Here is a 19653-nt window from a genome sequence, read left to right on the forward strand (position 1 = left end):
CCACGTACTTACACACAGTAGTGACTACGAGGACAGCGACATTGCCAAGACCCGCCGATCATCCTTGCGACCACAGTGCTGTGCGAACAGGACACAGCCACTACATCCATGTCAGGTGGCAGCCAACAGAGCCTGCCTTTGGTTTGGTTTGAAGAGACAAGGCTCATGTAGTAAATGCAATACCAGGCATGTTGCGAGACACTCCAGATAGACTACACTCATATAATCTACTACTACCCTAACCCTCACTCCTACATTATTACATACATCCATCCAGGCCCCGTAACCTCCTAACGCCTACCAATATCCTCGTTCAGAGTCCGACAAGACTCAATCCCGACGCGCGACTTCTGGTGGTGCCTGCTTCTGCGCAGCTGCGCCCTTCAACACCATACTGCCCAGAACCAAAGAACCAGCACCCATCTGAGATGCGTCCTGGTTGATCCCCACCAATGGCTGCTGCATTGCAAAGGGATGAGCTCCGTCCATCTCCTCGCCTTCTTCAATGATTGTCCAGTCCTCTTCAAACTCCTCACTGTTGTCGTCATCCTGTTTCGTCTGCTTCTTGATGAGCGTGCGAGCGCGATCTAGTTCTCGGTAGATGGTCTGGATCGCAACTTGCGTGCCATTGTCCTACAACGTGTTAGCCATGGTACCTGCAACCTCTAGCTGTTGCCTATGCTCACCTTTCTGATCTTCTGTCCAAGCACTTTTGCCTTCATGATCATGCGCTGGCTGTTGGTGACTTCCCACAGTGCACGACTGAAAACACTCGTATTGACCTTCTTCAGCCATACTCCAACACCCATGTCTTCCACACGCTGCGCAAAGAAAAATTGGTCGCCAAAGAAAGGCTTAATAATGGTAGGGATTCCAGCTCGCAAGCTTGCTCCTGTAGTGCCGGAGCCACCATGGTGCACAGCAGCGTCCATCTGTTTAAACAACCAGTCGTGCGGTGCGGCCTGAATCTGAAAGATCTCAGGTGGAAGGGGAATCTCCGGCTTTGAAGCGTCTTTGGTCTCCAAACGATCAGACCAGCCTTTAGATAGCACACAGCGTACGTCTGCCTTCAACACAGAGTCTACGACAGTCCTAGTAAGTGCTGCGGGGTCGTCGATGACAATGGAGCCGAACCCAACGTAGACCAGCTTTTTGCCATCTGCGCGTGCCTTTTCCATGAATGCCAATAATTCGGTGGGAGGGTCGTATGAGTCGCTCTCATCCAGAAACCAATAGCCAGTGACACGAACCCAATCCGGCCAGTCGAGGGGCGGTGGCACCACATGGGGGCTGAAGTTGTACAGGAACGGTCGTAGACTCGCCTGCATCTTATGCTGCGTGGTTCCTTGAAGTCCCAATTCTCGGCGACGCCACTTGTTGATCTGACCAGAAATTGCAGTCCAGAATATAGTATCGAAGGTGATATATGTCAGACTGTTGTATCCTCCACCCATCTTCTTCTCCAACACAGAAAAGGCATGGGGGTAGGCTCGAGTACGTGTCCAAGGCATCGTGAAAGCCCGAAAGTATGGAATCTCCAAAGCTTCAGCTATGTGAATTCCCGCCATGGTGCTAGGACTCTCAATGAGCACATCTGCACCCTGGCAAGCCCGCCACGAAGAACTACACACGTCATCCAGCCATCCACGGAACTTGGAATTGGCCTCCTTCATGAACCCATACGTAAACATGCCATGTTCGACACAGATGCGCATCAGTTCAGCTGGGTTTCCATCAACAACGGCGAAGTCGATACCGTGTTTGCGCACCCAAGGCTCAAACTCGGCGTGTGTCGCAATGCGCGGCTTATGCCCCTCCTTCAGGAGCTCTTTGCATAATGCTATGTACGGCTGTACATCTCCTCGGGATCCAATGGTAAGGCAAACAATGTTCAACGGCTCTGGAGGTTTGAAGTCCACAAACGAAGCGAGTGGGTCGTCGAATATGAGGGGTATCCTGTCGTGGTCCGCAGCACGGACGATCTCCGATACATTAGCTTGCTTGCCAGTATCCGTGTGCTCGCGCGCCTGCTGGAGCAAGTCATGTTCTGCTTTGGCCGCCTCGTCTCCACTATCCACACCCGAAGAAGACGAATCCTCATCCTCGAGATACTTCGTATTCTCCAATATACGAAGCACTGTGATGGCACACTCGTCCCGATACTCCGCCTTTGAGAATTCGAAAAAGAGCTCTTCGTGACCTTTGATGACAACGGCGAGACCATGATAACCGATTCGGAATCCTTTTTCTTTGTTCACATTTTCGATATCTCGCATAGGGAGTATGACCTTGGTCTTTGACGTTGGCATCAAACTGCGGAAACAAAAATATCTCCCGCTTATGTAGATTTTGCCGTAGTTTGGCAACACTCGCTGCAAGGATGCGAAGAAAGAAGACTGCAAAATCTCGGTTTCGGGAAAGGCGAAATGGTCGCGGAAATTCTCTACGGCCTTGGCTGCATCCTCATCGTCCTCGAATCCATGAATTTGATCCCCAGTCTCCAAGCCTTCAGCGGTGTTGTAGTGCTTTCGTCCGCCCGCAAGCATGCCGGATACTTTTTCGTAGTAACCCATCGACTCGCTTGCTAACAGAGTACCCATCTTCTTCGATCGAGTCCTCAAGAATCCAGCTAATCCCGATGCTTTCTGGAGTGGATAGGAGGCAATATCCTGTAAGGCCGAAGATGATCCTGACATGCGAGGATTTGCTTGACTAGCGTCCGTGTCATCTTCAAAGTCAGGCGTACCCGTTATGGCTGCGGACTGTTTGGAACGTTTTGTGACATTTGTAGTCTTTGCTTGAGCTGACCGTGTTGTTTCTTGTGAGTCCCTATGTTGTAGATCGAGTTTACTCAGTGGTGCGTTATCGACGGGTAGGTTTGTGGGTCCACGGAAAAGATCGGAGCGGTCGAGTATTTGAGATGCGGAAGCATTGCTTTCATCTATCGATTGGATTGCGGTTGATGATTCTGTGCCTGGTTCGAATGAGAGCGTCGCCGACTCAGAATCCGCTGCTCTGGGGGACTGAGGCGAATCGTCTTCCGAATAGTGCTTGTGTTGCGTGCTACGTGGGTCACCACTGAAGCTTTGTTGCGGCTCATGAGATTGACGTGTCTCATGGCTTGAGCGACGAAGCGCGTGGGTAACATCCATGCTTCGTCGCACATCCCAGCTCTTTCTGTTGACTTCGTTGCTAGAACGACCGGACACATCACTTATGCTCGATCGTCTGACATGCGTTACAGGCAATGGTGATAAAGTAGCCCGCACATTTTCGCGGATTTGGGGCATCTCACTAGCATCTGTTGGAGATGTTACGGAGCCACGATGAGAAGCGGGTTGATTCTCGAGTTCACCAGCATCCGGGGTAGGCTGATGATGCTCGTTGTCATTGATCATGATGCGGAGCACATTGAGCGCATCTTGGCCGTTGTTGAAAAACGAGAAGAAATACTGCTTGTGTTAGACATTCTAAGATAGACCTTGGACAAAACATACCTCGTCTATGGCAAACGTCTCGTCGTTGTCTATTACACGGACCTTGACGGTATTTGCAAGGTCCAGTATCGAGCTCTCTTCAATCTCCAGAACATTTTGGATCGGGAGCGATATCTTTACACTGTTCCCGTCGTTATGAGTTCGGAAAATGACCTTCTGAATCGATCTGGTCCATTCCTTCGCACTCGCAGCACTGTCTGCTTTGAAAACATATCTTCTTTCGTCTGTTGTGATTGCAAAACTAGTCTCTTCTTCGCCTTTTTTCGTACTTTCAAGTACTTCGGCAGTCAGGGCGTACTGGAGATTGATGCGATTTCTCGGAAAGTAGAGTTCTGCTGGGTTGGTGTAATATGCGAGTACGTCGCCACGCAAGACGAACCAGTATCTGTTCAGCTTCGATCGGCCACGCTTGAAGAGATAACCTGTTTTGGTGACATCATGCTACTGAACATAAGTAAACTGCAGCAACTTCAGGCAATGTATGCTTACATGCTTCTTGGGTAGGTATGCATAAAAGCATATGTGCTTCTGTGTGATGTACATGTAACCCTGTAATAGGATACTTTGAAGTAACCAGCATGGGTATTCGGATATGACCTCCTCAACCTGCTCGAATTCAAATATTTGCTGGATCCTTTTCGCAAGCGTCACAGGTTGTTGGCTGTTATCCACGCCGGCCATGCTTCCATTTCTGCTCTTCCGTCCAGTATTGGATGCTCTTTCAGCATGTGTTTCCTCACCCATTGTGATATCGACTTTATCCTTTTCCATGTCCTTGTCCTTGCCTTTGGGCTGCCATTTCTTCAAGGCTGCTGTAGATTGACTGAGCGATGGTTTGGGTGGTAGAAATTGCGACGAAGACATTGGATGGGCTCGTGGGCCTTCTGGGCGTCCTTCTTTCCGGCTCGACACCTTCAGCCTGGGGAGCGAGCGTAAGAGCTTGTTTTCGGACAGTGTCCGCCTGTGCTTTCCTTTTGCCACATTCTTGTCGTGAGGCTCCTCTGTCGAGATGTGAAAGTCATTTGCAGAGCTTAAGCGACTCAATCTGGCAGCGCTGTCCAGACCATGGTACGATGCCTGCCGCTTGCCTTCATCTTCGCTATCACCGGAGTCAGCTTCCTGCATCGTGCCGAGGTCTGTTTGCGACTGCTGCCCTGCGCGAGCTATCATGGAGAATAGGGATTGATTCATCGACATGGTGTTATTTCGCTTTGGCGCCGTAACATCTTCCTGAGCATCATCGCCATCCTTGAAGCGCTCCGGCACATCAAGCGACATGCCGCGGGACTCCCGTCTTGAATCTCTTCGTCTCCTGCTCATTCTTCGAGTCGATCTGTCTCTGTCTCTGTCCTGAGATGCCATGTTGGGAGGATGTGGTGGGTGTGTGTGCTTGCACTCAACAAACGATGAGGGTCGACGGCGTCGGTAGGCTGGTCAGCGGTGGTACTACGGCGGGCCGAAGAAGGCAGGTCGAGGTGGGAAGGGTAGTATCGATTACTATTACTGCAAGGGAGGTCGGAGGCTGCAAGGCAGTTGGGGTGCTTTGTTGAATGTCACATATTGGAAAGGTTGGAGGAATGACTTGGACGGGTACACGGTGAGCCATGCACGCTCATCAGCCACGAGACTCCCGCAGGGCGCCTGTTAGCGTGACATGATAAGACTGCCAGACACACTTCCAGGCACCAGCACCAGGCCCCTCGGCTTCACTTGTCATGTGCAGACCGCGTCATACTCGCATATGGACTCGGACAGCGACCTCGTCGTTATCAACCCACGCGCTTCGGGGTTGCGTGCTAGGTTGCCAGCCTCCGGTTGCCGCCATGGGCCAGCCTGCAGACGTCATTGGTCCATACTTATCGATAGCGATGGACATTTACGCCGCATCAAGCCGTATCTGCCACATGCGTACTACTCTACACTATCATGTACTTGCGGGAATAGCTCCGGACACCCAAGGCAACTAGATGGCCGTCCGTCTAGCGCATGCTCTGCCACTTCTCCGCGTCGACAATCGACAGTCGGCAATTCTTCACGGCCGGTTATCATTATATGTACTACTACTACTACTACACCACACATCACGCTGCGACGAACACCGTGTTACTGGACTTGTTATCACATTTGCTATTATACGTACATCGACCGTGTTGCCATGTCGAGTCAAAATCAATACCTCCCAGACCCTTTCAACCAAAGCTAAATTTCAGCCAAACTCCAGTCACTTGGTCGACATGGCTTCTCATGTCATTTCGTTTGCTATTTGGCCATCATGTCCAGGGCTACATGCTTACTTGGACTTTGCAAGACCGACAGCAGAGTTGCCCAGGTCGTAGACAGAGTACCACTTCCTGAGGAAAGCGTCGCCGAGAATAACAAGAGGTCCGGCAGGTTCGGGGATATCCATACCCATGAAAGCAGAGATGCAAGATCCCTGGACATCGAGAACGTAGTCATAGGCGTCAATAGTGAAGTCGTGTCCAGTAAGCTTGAAAGTAAGGTCGGGCAGACTGTCGCGCTTGCTGCAGTCGACTGAGTACTGGCCGTTGTAGCCCTTCTTAGCGCCAATCGCCTTGTTGCTGTACGTTATTAGCGCCTGCATCACTATGTACCATGGATCAGTCCTTACAGAAGCTCAGCAATAGCCGAGGGGAGAGCAATCAGAGATGTGCCAGTGTCCAGAATGGCACCCATGTCGTCCATCTCAGCAGTCTCGTCGCCAAACGTGATGGAATCAAGGTCAACCTCCCAGTAGGCCTTGCGCCTCAAGGGAAGCTTGGTCAGCTTGCCCGTGTAGTGGCTCTTGTCGACACCGCCAAAGGTGGCCTCAGACTCCGTGCCGTCATTGGTGTTGCCAAGGTAGAAGGCAAAAACAGGCTCGTCGAGCAGACCTTGGTCAATCATATTGTAGAACGGCGGGACTATGCCGTTGACACTAATAGTGTCGTAGCCGAGACCCATGATGCCATCGAACCTGCCAAAGGCAAATGCGAGACCAGGCTCAGAGGTAGCCTCGGCAAAGTCCTGGTTCTTCACCTTCACGTCGCCGATCTGGAAAACATCGTTCGAGACAAATCCGCTCAGAGAACCCGATCCGTACGAGATGGCGAATTCCGAACCGTTCCCCTTGTATGTAGATGAGAGAGACGAGTCGTACTTGGAGTGGAGATAGCAAGCGATGGAGCTGCACTCAGTCGATGGGACCCATAGGTTAGAGCTGCCCGTGTCAAGTACAACCTTGAAAGACTGAGGAGGTGTGCCGAGGGAGATCTCGGAAAAGTCTAGGGGCGTGTGAGCGCTGATCATACGACACTGCAAAACTTATGCGACATACACTGCGCGTTCAGGAAGTTGGAGATGGGCACAGGGTGCGATCCGTCTGTAATGTGGGGCGCCTTCAGGGCAGCCGCCATCTGAGACTGAGGCTGGAAGTTGGCCACGCGCTGGTGGGAGTACTTCTGCTTCAGGCCAGCGAGTTGGGTCTGAATGTTGGTATGTTCCTGGCGATCATCAGACAAACGTGCCAGCGCATGTGACTGCGATGAATGCTTACCAGCTGCTCAGAAAGCGAGATCTTCTTGAGTGGCGTCTTGTAGACAGCAGCAGACGCCGAGCTGGCCGCCGCGAGAAGGATCGCCGTCTTCATGATGACGGGCGATGAGTAAGAGATGGATGAGATGTAAAAGGAGGATGGATAGGTGTGCGATGGACGATTGGGAAAGTCGTGGGGGAGAGATGGATGGAGCGATGGAGCTTAAGCTGGCTGCAAGCTAAGTATGGGGCGGGAAGGCATGGGGCTGGGGAAGCGCGGCCTCTGATTGACGTATGCATGGGGCTGGCGAAGCGCGCCCTCTGATTGACGTATGCGGGCCATGGCCTAAACACCTAGCGTGTCACGTTCCTTACTCGAGTCAGCTGCGTCTTGCATCTACTTGCTGTACGCTCTAGGCAACACACGACGCGCCGTCCTGAGCAAGCAAATGTGCCGCGAAAAGATGCTGCTGCTGCTGTTGCTGCCGACTGCAGTCAATCAATTCACATTATGTTATTCAGTCGCCGTGCACTTGCTTATCGCCCAGGCGGCTGCAGAGAGCTTGCGCAACGCGTCAAGCTCCCATCACTGACGCGCCAAAACACCCTAGCCTGTTCACATGATCCTGAGCACTGATATTACATCGAGCTTCTCGCCCTGTATCCCAACCAGAAGGCAAACGATTGCGTTATATAGTAGTAGTAGTAGCAGTAGTAGTAGCAGTACACTATGTACACCACCCATGATCAGATAGTCGCATCCGGTTCGTCCGTGTATTGTGGCGCCTGGCCCGGAATCACCTCCCGCTCCCGGCGCAGTCTTTCCAGATCAGCCGCCCACAGAGCAGAACTTGCAGGCGCTGTCATAAGAAAGAACATGCTGAATGGCGGCACAAGCTGCAGGAACAAGTACGCTGTCCCATACCTGTCGTTGGTCAGTTGCATCCCTACTGTCACATGCGAGTCATATACCAAGTGTATTGCCATCGTCGCCTTTTGATGGCAAGATTCCTTTGCTTGCGGTCGTAGCCTAGAAGCTGGAAGTATCTCCAGTGCTGAAGCGGGCCCGCCCGATAGCCCGTCAATAACAAAAATATCGGTACGCCAACGTACGGCACAAAGTTGATAGGCAGCAGGAGGATGAACTCGGCGATCTGACGAAAGGAAAAGGGCGCATAGACCGAGGGGCGTGTGGGCTTCCCGAGTCGGTGTACAGGATCGTTCATAGCATCTTCGGAGAGGGGCCGAGATTGGCGGACCAGGTCTTCATAGCCTTTGTACACCAAGACGGCGTCAAAAATATCGACTTGAGATTCATCCTGCACGGGATAAGCACCTGGCCATAGCCGGTGAACATGGCACGAGTACATACCACCAAGAAAGACTCAAATAGTAGTGCGACTATGGCTGCTCCCTCTCCAAGAACAAGAAACACAGCGTTGACCCAGGCACTGCCCGCAGGGTGGAACAGCTTGAGAAAGAGGACTTGGGGTAGCAAGGTCCAGAAGAAAAGGTTGAGAAGCACAAACACACTGAGGAGAAATGCTGGGAGTAGGCGGGCTTGTAACAGTGGATAAAGAAATGGGTGCGCAATGAAGAAAATGGTGCCCTGTGGCATTGTTAGCTGGCCCAAAAGACATGTATATATGCACATGATCGGTTACTTTTACAAGGTACAACGCCGCGACGGTGTTGTCCCAGGTCGGCTGGAATACAACTCTTGGGACATTTGCCAGAGCTGGCCGGGGCCTGTGTTGCGACATGTTGGAGTTGTTTGCTCTACTATGTAATAGTGGCTGAAAGTTGCTTTGGAGGGGACGCGTCCAAGAGGAAGTTACTTCAGGAATGACGTACCTAAAGGTCCAACTAATGACTAGTAATAGTAGCGTGTCCGTAACACTACCAAACAAGGGCCCTCAAACGAGCTTCGCCACGCTTACCTGGGCCCACCCGGCTTAGGACGCTTTCCGTCGGGGAGACACGCGAGGCTTATGCGCATATGCAACAACGGGAGAGCAAAGTACTTACTGGCAGTTTATAAGTAACCACATTGACAAGCTGTCGGCATTCCCAAAACACCATCATCTTACGTTTTGCAAGAGCCAAGGCAGGCAGAACCGAGGCCAACCGTACACCATGTTTCAAAATCCATCTGCAGCTACCTGGACATATCATGGTGCTCGTGTGAACCCCGCAGTAGTGGAGGCATTTCATCGGACCCTACCTGACTACGCCGTCACTCCTCTGACTGCCCTCCCTGACTTGGCTCAGGAACTCGGTCTCGGACACGTCCTGTTGAAAGATGAATCACTGCGTTTGGGCCTACCAGCATTCAAGATTCTCGGTGCATCATGGGCAATTCACAATGCCATATCCGCCAGGTGTAGCCTTCCACCATCAGCCTCACTGGATGAGCTGGGAGACGCTTCACGGAAAGCAGGCATAGAATTGGTGACATGTACTGAAGGCAACTGGGGCAGAGCGGTTGCAAGAATGGCAAAGTACCTGCAGATCAAGGCCGTCATCTTTGTGCCCGACTTTATGGATGAGGCCACGCAGAGGAGAATTGCGAGCGAGGGGGCAAAAGTCATTGTCGTGGATGGTGACTATGATTACTCTGTTGCAAAGGCAAGGGAAGAAGCGGACAAGGGTGGCATGTTAATTATGGATGTGGCTTGGGAAGGTTATGAAGAGATTCCAGAGGTGTATCCCCACCCGTGCACATGACGCGAATCAAGAAGCTGACCTCGACTAGTGGGTCGTCGAGGGTTACATGACTATGCTCACAGAAACCGATAGGCAATTGGAGGAAATGGATCTGCCAGGTGCGACGCACGTATTTGCTGCTGTCGGGGTAGGGTCGTGGGCGCAGGCGGTTACGATGCATTACAAAGCCCAGACTCACCCTGCTACTGTCATCACGGTTGAACCGGAAGTCGCGGCGAGTCTCCAAGCTAGTCTTCAAGCCGGTGAAATCACGCCCATTTCTACCAGCCACACAATCATGAACGGCATGAACTGCGGGACAACATCAAAGACGGCATGGCAAATCCTGAAACATGGTGTCGATGCAAGTGTCACGGTATCCGACGTTGATGTGCATCACGATGTGCAATACCTGCACAGGCAGGGTGTGAAGAATGGACCGTGTGGGGCAGCCACAATGACTGCACTCAAGAAAGCATGCAGTATGCAAAAAGCCGGACTGGGTTTGGATGAAAAATCGGTAGTCGTCTTGTTCAGCACAGAAGGCGCAAGAGAATACACCATCCCAAGAGGTGCTTGATTCGGCGGCCAATCATAAGTCCAATCACGCTACCAATACATCAACCCAGTGTCTTGGACTTTTTCTCCTTTTGTCTCTCCATGACATTCAGCACATCATCAGCATTGTTCTTGTCACCTTTTCTCTTCTTGCCCCCACGCTTACGTTGCTTCCTTGGGCCTTTTGTGCCATCTTCACCCTCGTCTTCGTCGCCCTCTGCACCGAGCCCTTTCCACTGACTAAATTTGACCTTTTCGCCTTCTCTCTCCATCTCTTCAGCATCATCGAAACGTGACGCGCCAAAGCCCATATCCATATCCTCCATGTCGCGGTCAGCCGCAGCTAGCTCGGCAGCGCGCTTTTTGAGACGTGCCTCCTTTGCTGCGGGATCGCTAGGATCTGACGATCCCAGGTTCTGCAGCAGCGTCGAGTTCTCGTCCAGGCTTCGCACCTTTGCAAGAGCAGCACGTACAGTTGCATCGGCAGCAGCGATATTGGAGCCTTGGCTGGCATCAGTACTGCGGGCCACTGACTTGAAGTAGTCTCGTTTCGAAGGCGCGCTAGACACGCCGTCTTTGAGCAGTTCTTGGTTATTCGGTTCTGTTTCGCTAGAAGACACCTCGCCTTCTGATAACTGTCCGCCGTTTTCTGACTTTGGAACAGAAGATTGTGGACCTAGTGTTGCTTCGTCGGACTCGTCCCCGTCATCCAAATCAGCCAGTGGGTTGTAATTGGAGCCAACTCCTTCAAATATGTCCTCGTCTTCTGACTCGTCTTTCTTGGGTACGGGGAGATTGTGCATATTGATGGGCTTCCTTTCGTCATCCAAATCATGGCGGACTTCAGGCATGGGTTGGGGTTCTGTTTTTTGCTTCTTGACCTTCCTTTTCTCTTTGCCGTCCGGGCCGGTGATGATGAGTACCTCGCGTCCCTTTTCGTCCGTCTCGATGCGTGATGTCTCGCCCTTTGCATTTATCTTGCGGAACCCAGGCCCTAGAGTGGGGAACTTTTTCTCGTGCTCGGCTGCCGCTGCCGCAGCAGCTTCCTCTCGCTGTCTCTTGAGTTCGTTTAGGATGTCGTTACGACTCCGCTTGACGCCCGCGACTGGAGGTGGCGAAGATATCTTTTCGCCCTTTTTCTCTACCCTTTCGCGCACAACAGGGCCAATCTCGGCTTCGGCCAGCTCGTCGAAGGCGTCCTCGACATCTGGTGCCTCGTCGGCGTCTTCTTCTTCCTCTTCTTGTACTTTCTTGTCCTGACCTCCCAAGACGTCCTCGCCACGTCGCACTCTTTCGAGCAGTTTTCTGTCGAGGCCCTTGACCAGATGTGTAGTGCCAACATCGCCGCCGGTAATGTCCTGTACCAGCTTCTCAAACGTCTCGCGGTCGATTTGGCCAAGCTTCATGGACTCCTCGAGGTTCTTTATGCGTTTTGCGATGTCGTTGTCTTCATCGTCGACGCGCGTCTTGGTACGGTCCGTGTATCCTGCAGCCAGCTTGGTGCCCTTGGGCGCAGAAGATGCGGCCTTCTTCTGGGGGTTGTTTTTGGCGTTGCGCTCGGCGAGCTGGCGGGCGAAGTCGGCCTGCACCGAGCCTCTTCCAACCTGGCGACTGTGGGCGTGTCAGTGGGAATCGGGTATGCAGCTGCAAGGAAACACTGACGGCGTCATGGGGATGCTCGAGTGTTTGCGCGCACCCAGCACCGCCCTCGGCGTTGGCGCAGCTGGAGACTTTTGCTTGTCTCCATCTCGCGTCTTGGGGGTGTCGACAAGCAGCCGTCGGAACTGCGAGTTGTTCATGGTGAGTGCAGTCGAGGGCTTTGTAGGGCGTCGTGGATCGCAAAAGCGGTGCCAAGCCTATCCTACATGCTACTACTATGTACGTACTAGTAAGTAATCATACGTGCATGGATGGCAGGTGCGGCCTGCAACTATACACACTAGCCAGCCTCCCCTGGCGCGGGGAAGCTTGGGTCGCTTCCACACCACCGGCCTTGCCCCAAGCCAAGTATGTAGTGTACATTGTCACAGAGAGAGCACCGCGAGGCTACTCGTCCGTCACAGCACATGACTTGCCAGGAACCGGCGCATGTTTGCTTGTTGCGCAAATCCTTCCCCCGCACACGGGGCGTCATGGCCGTTGTTTTTGTTTGTACATACACACTAATACATGCATTCACCCATGAATAGTTACAGGTTTCCTCTTTCATGTCACTTCCCTTTTAGGACTGTTCGCTCCACACCACCCCGCCTCTCCGCCTAAATACTCTGGCCACCCGCTCCTCGCCTGCTCCTCGCCTGCTCCTCGACTAGTCCTTGGCCGCCTCAACTCCTCCTGCTTTGCTCAAGCTGCCGTCTCTCTCCATCCTCAGCATGTTCAAGCTCTTGGTCACTGTGGCGCTTGCCATTGGCGCTCTCTGCCAATACTCTCCTCCTGCCAACTCGACCTCGACTTTCACCAACCCCATCGTCGACACGGGTGCTGATCCGTAAGCTTGATTGCCACCGTCGCAGTGAGAATGCTAACCACCGTTAGTTGGATGTTCCGCCATGGTGACTTCTACTACATGACCTACACCAACAACGTCAACATAACCCTCTGGCGCAGCAAGTCGATAACAGACTGGAACGGCGCAGAGTCAAAGACCATCTTTCACCCGGAGCCCAACAAGCCCTACTCAACTGACCTGTGGGCTCCGGAAATCCACCAGATTGGCGGTGCTTGGTGGGTCATCTTCACTGCCGATCCCAATTACGACTCACCACCGCCTGAGGTCGAAATGTGGTGCGAATACAACTGTCCCGCCGTCAATCACCGCATGTTCGTCGTGGCTGGTGAAGGTCAAGACCCGTGGACTGCTACCTACCGGTACCATAGCCAACTCGAGACTTATGACCAGTTCGCTATAGACGGGACATACTTCCAGTACAAGAATCAGCTGTATCACATCTACTCCTGCTGGTACCGTAAGTACGATGGCTGGCCAGCCAACCTTTGCATCACCAAAATGTCAGATCCCTCTACAACGACCTCGCCCTTCTCAGAGCGCCAGGTCATCTCGGTGCCAGAGTATGCGTGGGAGAAGACACCTTTTGGTCGCGCAAGCAACGATCGCCTCTCGTCTAACGAGGGTCCTCAACAGCTTACCAACCCTACCACGGGCCAAAACTTCCTCATTTACAGCGCCGCCCGCTCAGACAATCGCAACTATTGCCTTGGCCAGCTCGAGCTTGTTGGTGACGACCCAATGAATCCTAGTGACTGGCGGAAGCACCCGTATCCTGTCTTCTATCAGAACCCTAGCGAGTCTGCGTATGGTGTTGGCCATGCGTCCTTTACCACTTCTCCCGACAATACCGAGAGCTGGATCGTCTATCATGGAATGAAAGATCCGACCAACGGCTGGAGCGCCCGTACGATTCGCGCTCAAAAGTTTGACTGGAACGAGGACGGTACGCCCAAATTCCCAAAGCCAGGCTATGGGCCTTATCAGGTTCCTAGTGGTCAGTAAATCACGATTTTGGGCGACATCTTGATAGTACAGGGCTTGTTGACATGTGGTTTGTGTCCGTTACTCATGATCCGTTTCCAGATGTTTTATAGTATCGGTGTTTCCTATCCGGACTGATCTCTGCAAGGCGGATCATACACTTCTGTAACTGACAACTGATTCTGTGTCCTTTACTGGGGTCACATATAGACTATCAATGATATGAATAAGTCTCTACAACGTTGACCAGGCTACTATGCATATCATGCAAGTGTTTCAAGATGGTAGACAGTTCAATGAGTGGTCATTTTGCTAGACAGCACTCTTTTCCTTGGCTGCTCGCCTGAGTCTGCTTTTCTCAATAGCCTCATCAACCTTTGTCCTTCTCCAACTACAGCTGTCGGCAAAGTCACATATCCTGCACTTGAAAGCCTCTTCTATTTCCACTCCTTTTGCCTCTCTCTGTCCCTTCCACCACGCCATTTCATCGCCGATGTACTTTTCAATAGTGTCAGTGTCATAAACCATGAGCTCTGATCCAATGACATGGCCATCCTTCGCATAGCGAAACTCTGCGCGAACAATGGACGATAGACTTGCAGGAGGAACTGCGGTCTGCATTTCGGTAACCAGCAGTGACCACAGAGAGAGGAGATTTGGATAATCGGGGGCCTGGTTGTGGGGGCCGATGCCGCCTACCGCTTGCATAAACGTATCGCTGAAGCTTTCGAGGGGTTGCAAATCGTAGCGTGAGAAGACGGTCTCTGCATCCACCGTATTCAACGACAATGACTCGAGCAGTTTACGATAGAGCATCAGCTGCATCCGTGTCGGACGCAACGAGGCCCCAGCAGGAAGCGAGTTTGCAGACCTCGTCTTAACATCAGTTATGTAGATCTGATGATCAGGCTGTGACATGCCTCTAGTAGAATCCTTGGCAAAGGTATCTGAGATTCTGAGCTGGCCCGAGGGTAGAGGAATAATGCCACCATTTTTCTCAGCGCGAGATTTCTCAAGTTGCTCTTCAAAAGCGGCATCAGGGCACTGGTAGGACAATTCATCGATGATGCCATTGACGACCTGACCTTCCAAAACCCCCCACACTTCCAACTCTCGGGTAAGCCCAGTCTCACTTAGACAGCGCAAGCCAGATATCGTGTTCCATATACGTAGGCCAAAGCGATCTTCCTTGGTTTCAACTTGCACGGGTACTGTGGTATGCACCTCGGCCTCGAGCTTCTCGTGGATCTTGGAGCCCGTGCGCATCGCCTGTGTTCTCGGTTTGCGCCCAAACTTGCTCAAAGTGTACAAGTACTGCAGTTCACACCATGCCGGAGAGACAAGGTCTGTTACTGACAAAGGCTTCTTAGGCTTGGTGCGAAATCGTTCGAGTGGCGAACCATTGTCGTGCTTGGTTTCTGCTGTGCTACGACGCGAGCGAGACGGTGATCGCCGAGGAGACAAGGCCGGTTGTTCGAAGGGAACTGGTGGCTGTTAGTCGTCAGTCGACATGGACACTTTGCAGCTGCGGCAATACTGGACTTACCACTCCATGCTCGCCGCGATCTCTCGTCGTACTCGACTTCCAACGTACACCGATCTCGTATGGGAGAGCTTTGTGGATTCCTCTGCTCATCAGCCAAGACAGCTCTCGTGCCTTGAGCGACACGCAGCACTGGTGGCTTGTGTATGTGCACGAAGCCCTCCACATCCCGCTCTTCATCCTCAATCTCGCCTTGTTCAAACTCTACACTGGGCAAGACTGCGCTTCTGTCGAGAGGAGCTGTGCCTCTTATCGTGGCAAAGGCGCTTGCGAGTAAGATGTCGTCGTCGATATCGATGTCTGAGCCATAATCACTCAGTGTGGCGACAGATTCAATTTCAATATCCGAGCCATAGTCACCCACTTGGTTCGTTAGCTGCACATTCGGCGCTGTCATGATGCCATGATCCAGCCGCAGTGTGCTGGTGGTGCGTGTAGTTGCGGTGGCGGTGGGGCGCGCTCCAGGCTGGCGCGCTCTCGCGTCTGCCTATGCAGTACTCTCTACTCATGAGGTCATAGGCCTTTACGCACATGCAGCACAAGCCGGCTCCAAGTTGTAGTTGCCCATGATGTTCATGTATGTATAGAATCTGAGCTATTCAGCACAACAGGCTTTGTCTGTGTTATAGCTTGAGCCATTCATTTGCACGGATTACTGGCGCGATTGATCGTGTATAAGAAAAAGTTACATCACGCGCCGACGTGGCCCCCACATTGTGAAGTGCAAAACGTGGAACGAACGATGGAATTAGAAAGGAACAACCAAATACCCAGGGGAAACCCAAGTGCTAGCCGGTGCACACTAGTCGCAGGGAACGCTACAAAGTCTTGCACTTGCGCCTTGCATGGCTTTGTTGGGTTCAATTCACTCGCCTCTATCTTTCAGCAGCGCATCAAGTCCCTCGTTGAAGTCTGGCATATCGTCTGCACGCTCATTTTTCCTAGACCACCTCACTATACCCTCGCCATCTATAGCAAAGTCACCAGCGGTCTGCCACCTGCTGCCACTCTCAGTCGGCCTGACTTTGATGCCTTGTTTATTGGCCAGTTTCAGAACGCTGGGCATGCTCGCCAGGACGTGCCAGACGCCCGACATACCCAAGCCCCACGCAGCGTACGTCTTACGCTCCGCATCAACAATGACATGGAGATTGGGTTGTTTATTTCGCGTAGGGTCGGGTAGCGAGGCAAGCCATTTGTCTGTAGATTCTTGGTCGCTGTGAGAAACAGCCACGAAATGAATATCTAGATGAGTAGGTGCAATGGCACGCAAGTCAAGGAAAGTCTTCTCGGCGACTGCAATGATTTTGTCAAGACTGTTTGGTCTAGCGAGGGGCTGAATGCCAAAAAAAAAAAGACTACTTACAAGGACAGCCGCAGTGTCTAAGGAAACTAATGATGGTTGGCTTGCCATTCTGTACAAATCCCTCTGATCTGGGCAATAAGGGGGCGTTTTGGCCGACAGCCGGTGCATCGGCCGTCTTCAGTGGAGGAGGCGACATCCATGATGATAATTCACGTTGCCAGGTCATTGCGAAATTCAATGTGTGTGGATCAAAGGCGCGACTGTAAAAAGGATATCGAGACACGAGAATCAGCGCGAGTGACTGCGGCCGCACCCACGGCTAAATGTCTCGCTAGTCATATACTCGACGTTGGATGTAGTGTGGGTAAGCAAGGCATGGTGGCAAAATGACGTTAATGGTAGGTTGGCATAGTACAAGTGGACCACAGGATTGGTAAGTATCAAAGTCACGTCGCAAGTAATGAAGAGTTTGAAGTGGAAATCTATTGATTTCGTGGGATATCGACCAGTGACCACTGATTAGCCTGGATATACTACATGCTCAGCACCGCTCGTGTGCACTCATAAAACCGAGTTGAAGACCGTGAACCATGAAAAAACCCAAACGCCTGTACTACCCGAACCAAAGACCCATCACCGACCCGAGGATGTTGTCATGTCGTGTTGAAGGTGAAAAGTTTAACCACGCTCACCGCGGAGGCGGCGGGCGAGCTGAATGTCCTTGCTCTGGATGGTGACACGCTTGGCGTGGATGGCGCACAGGTTGGTGTCCTCGAAGAGGGAGACGAGGTAGGCCTCAACGGACTCCTGGAGAGCACCGATGGCGGAGGACTGGAAGCGGAGATCGGACTTGAAGTCCTGGGCAATCTCACGGACAAGACGCTGGAAGGGCAGCTTGCGGATGAGGAGCTCAGTCGACTTCTGGTAGCGACGGATCTCACGGAGAGCGACGGTACCAGGCTTGTAGCGGTGAGGCTTCTTGACACCACCGGTAGACTACAGATGGTTAGAGTGGCGATGGAAGGCGAGGCAAGAAGGGACTTACTGGTGCGGATTTGCGGGCGGCCTTGGAGGCAAGCTGCTTACGAGGAGCCTTGCCACCAGTGGACTTGCGGGCAGTCTGCTTGGTGCGAGCCATGGTTGTTGTTGTGGTGGTGGATGGTGTTGAGGAAATGAGTTGTGTGGATGAGGCTGATGAGTGGAGCTGTGCAGTGGATGAGGGATGGAGACGGGTGGGCGGGCGCTGCTTATATGGTAATCGGGGGGGCGGGCAGTTGCCTGGAAAATCACTCTTTGTTGCGCGTGCAAAGCAGGCCCAGGAACACCAAAGGCCAAACTGCTGGCAATGCGCGCTGCAACAAAACTCCCAAGTGAGCGCGCTTGCGCCATTGGCTCGCTTGGCCGCGCGCCCGAAAGGGAAGGGGCACGGTCGTTGATCTGGAAAGCGCGCCCGTGCGTCACTCTGATCCGGCGTGGAAGGTGTGTGATCTGGCGCCCGCCGTGCACGCGCCCCCTCGCCCTCATAAACACCACTACGCCTGCCCAGTCTCCAGTCCAGCATCCAATCTCACCGCGTCTATCACTCAAACACGCTCCAATCCACTCTACACTCTCTCTCCCAACCAACAACCTCCCCCACACACATCCATCAACATGACTGGTCGTGAGTACTCACATCTGCTGGCCTCCGCCTCGACGACGCGTCCAGCAGCGCGTCTACACCTTCCAACAGCACACTAACCCATCATGCAGGCGGCAAAGGTGGCAAGGGTCTCGGAAAGGGTGGTGCCAAGCGCCACCGCAAGATTCTTCGTGACAACATCCAGGGTATCACCAAGCCCGCTATCCGTCGTCTCGCTCGTCGTGGTGGTGTCAAGCGTATCTCAGCCAGTATGTGTCTCGCCGCTCCTTGGACCTGATCTGCCGCTAACCCTCTACAGTGATCTACGAGGAGACTCGCGGTGTTCTCAAGACCTTCCTCGAGGGTGTTATCCGTGACGCCGTCACCTACACTGAGCACGCCAAGCGCAAGACCGTCACTTCTCTCGACGTTGTCTACGCTCTCAAGCGACAAGGCCGCACCCTGTACGGTTTCGGTGGTTAGAGTGTTTTTCTTCACGGTTTTCATGTTACGACTTTTGCCGACTTGTTCAGTCCATGGTCGGCTTCGGTGCTCGGTGGGATGGTCATAGCCTTGTACAGTATACTAAGGCTCGGAGTTCACGGTTATATCAGTCGGTTTCTGCTTTGCATGGAATGATACCATAATACTTCAACTTCTCTCCTGTGCCTTGTGATGTCTAGTGTCCTCGTCTACATGTGTCTCGTGATTTGAACTCCGTCTGTACTGTGATCTCTATGTTTCTTTGCTGTCAGTTTCACCCCCTTGTATGTAACGTGCAACTGCTATGGTCTCGACCAGTGATACTACATCGATTTTGATCCCCTCCTTTAGGACGTCGTGATTATTTTATGCCTACTATACCATGCACTTTGATTGATACAAACTATCCGTCATTGTTAAACTACCACCGACCTGTAGATTCAATGATGGACCATGTGAAGCCGCTTGCATAGCCTCTGTTCTCTCGTCTCTCAATAATCTTACCGTTTGCTGCTGTCAGTCATGTCAATTTTGAATTACGCCGATGACGTCACTGTATGCACTCACGCGGTCGAACGTCGTGATTATTGTGTTAATTTTGTTAAAAGCTATCGGATAATTTTCTTTCGTATATCAGCATTCTATATGTTCATTTTGAGCTCAATCGGACCTATTGGTGGTGCATTATTAATTTTTGTAATGATTAACTGTTTCGACAAAAAGTAGAAAATGTTTTATAGTAGCATCCAGCATAAATTTCAAATCACCACAACATCATCTGAGAAAATCACTAAAAAACTGACGCATTACGTATTGAACGCGTCTTGATACCAAACAATTTATTTTCTTGACATCCATCGTTATGTGTCGCGTCACACAAGCTGCTGTATACATGTGTTCACTTGTTGCGCCAAGCAA

The 19653-nt window shown here is 52.2% G+C and overlaps 10 protein-coding genes across 10 annotated transcripts; 3 read left to right on the forward strand and 7 right to left on the reverse strand.

Annotated features, from left to right (window-relative positions):
• Window positions 1-330: 330 nt before the first annotated feature.
• COCVIDRAFT_112623 (glycosyltransferase family 1 protein) lies at window positions 331-4859 on the reverse strand (the record flags this gene model as incomplete). Its single annotated transcript, XM_014696050.1, has 5 exons — window positions 331-633; window positions 687-3095; window positions 3243-3452; window positions 3498-3938; window positions 3987-4859. The coding sequence occupies 5 exons, from the start codon at window positions 4857-4859 to the stop codon at window positions 331-333; spliced, it is 4236 nt and encodes a 1411-aa protein (XP_014551536.1).
• Window positions 4860-5787: 928 nt separating this feature from the next.
• COCVIDRAFT_112679 (hypothetical protein) lies at window positions 5788-7143 on the reverse strand (the record flags this gene model as incomplete). The annotated part of the gene is made up of 4 exons (XM_014696051.1): window positions 5788-6076; window positions 6127-6778; window positions 6832-6997; window positions 7051-7143. The coding sequence occupies 4 exons, from the start codon at window positions 7141-7143 to the stop codon at window positions 5788-5790; spliced, it is 1200 nt and encodes a 399-aa protein (XP_014551537.1).
• Window positions 7144-7775: 632 nt separating this feature from the next.
• Window positions 7776-8791, reverse strand: COCVIDRAFT_112647 (hypothetical protein; the record flags this gene model as incomplete). Its single annotated transcript, XM_014696052.1, has 4 exons — window positions 7776-7953; window positions 8001-8347; window positions 8401-8637; window positions 8693-8791. The coding sequence occupies 4 exons, from the start codon at window positions 8789-8791 to the stop codon at window positions 7776-7778; spliced, it is 861 nt and encodes a 286-aa protein (XP_014551538.1).
• Window positions 8792-9164: 373 nt separating this feature from the next.
• Window positions 9165-10314, forward strand: COCVIDRAFT_42187 (hypothetical protein; the record flags this gene model as incomplete). Its single annotated transcript, XM_014696053.1, has 2 exons — window positions 9165-9731; window positions 9784-10314. The coding sequence occupies 2 exons, from the start codon at window positions 9165-9167 to the stop codon at window positions 10312-10314; spliced, it is 1098 nt and encodes a 365-aa protein (XP_014551539.1).
• A 40-nt stretch (window positions 10315-10354) lies between these two features.
• COCVIDRAFT_30959 (hypothetical protein) lies at window positions 10355-12091 on the reverse strand (the record flags this gene model as incomplete). The annotated part of the gene is made up of 2 exons (XM_014696054.1): window positions 10355-11903; window positions 11955-12091. 2 exons carry the CDS (start codon window positions 12089-12091, stop codon window positions 10355-10357), a joined length of 1686 nt encoding a protein of 561 aa, XP_014551540.1.
• A 573-nt stretch (window positions 12092-12664) lies between these two features.
• On the forward strand, window positions 12665-13803 carry COCVIDRAFT_30960 (glycoside hydrolase family 43 protein; the record flags this gene model as incomplete). Its single annotated transcript, XM_014696055.1, has 2 exons — window positions 12665-12780; window positions 12828-13803. 2 exons carry the CDS (start codon window positions 12665-12667, stop codon window positions 13801-13803), a joined length of 1092 nt encoding a protein of 363 aa, XP_014551541.1.
• A 291-nt stretch (window positions 13804-14094) lies between these two features.
• COCVIDRAFT_112698 (hypothetical protein) lies at window positions 14095-15722 on the reverse strand (the record flags this gene model as incomplete). Its single annotated transcript, XM_014696056.1, has 2 exons — window positions 14095-15266; window positions 15329-15722. The coding sequence occupies 2 exons, from the start codon at window positions 15720-15722 to the stop codon at window positions 14095-14097; spliced, it is 1566 nt and encodes a 521-aa protein (XP_014551542.1).
• A 468-nt stretch (window positions 15723-16190) lies between these two features.
• On the reverse strand, window positions 16191-16857 carry COCVIDRAFT_112670 (hypothetical protein; the record flags this gene model as incomplete). The annotated part of the gene is made up of 2 exons (XM_014696057.1): window positions 16191-16621; window positions 16692-16857. The coding sequence occupies 2 exons, from the start codon at window positions 16855-16857 to the stop codon at window positions 16191-16193; spliced, it is 597 nt and encodes a 198-aa protein (XP_014551543.1).
• A 452-nt stretch (window positions 16858-17309) lies between these two features.
• On the reverse strand, window positions 17310-17769 carry COCVIDRAFT_20249 (hypothetical protein; the record flags this gene model as incomplete). The annotated part of the gene is made up of 2 exons (XM_014696029.1): window positions 17310-17627; window positions 17677-17769. 2 exons carry the CDS (start codon window positions 17767-17769, stop codon window positions 17310-17312), a joined length of 411 nt encoding a protein of 136 aa, XP_014551515.1.
• A 646-nt stretch (window positions 17770-18415) lies between these two features.
• On the forward strand, window positions 18416-18735 carry COCVIDRAFT_112648 (hypothetical protein; the record flags this gene model as incomplete). Its single annotated transcript, XM_014696058.1, has 2 exons — window positions 18416-18521; window positions 18572-18735. Coding segments are annotated over 2 exons (270 nt in total), but the record flags the coding sequence as incomplete, so codon positions are not given.
• Between the last annotated feature and the right edge of the window lie 918 nt (window positions 18736-19653).

The sequence above is a fragment of the Bipolaris victoriae genome (assembly GCF_000527765.1).
Source record: "Bipolaris victoriae FI3 unplaced genomic scaffold scaffold_136, whole genome shotgun sequence".
Lineage (NCBI taxonomy): Eukaryota > Fungi > Ascomycota > Dothideomycetes > Pleosporales > Pleosporaceae > Bipolaris > Bipolaris victoriae.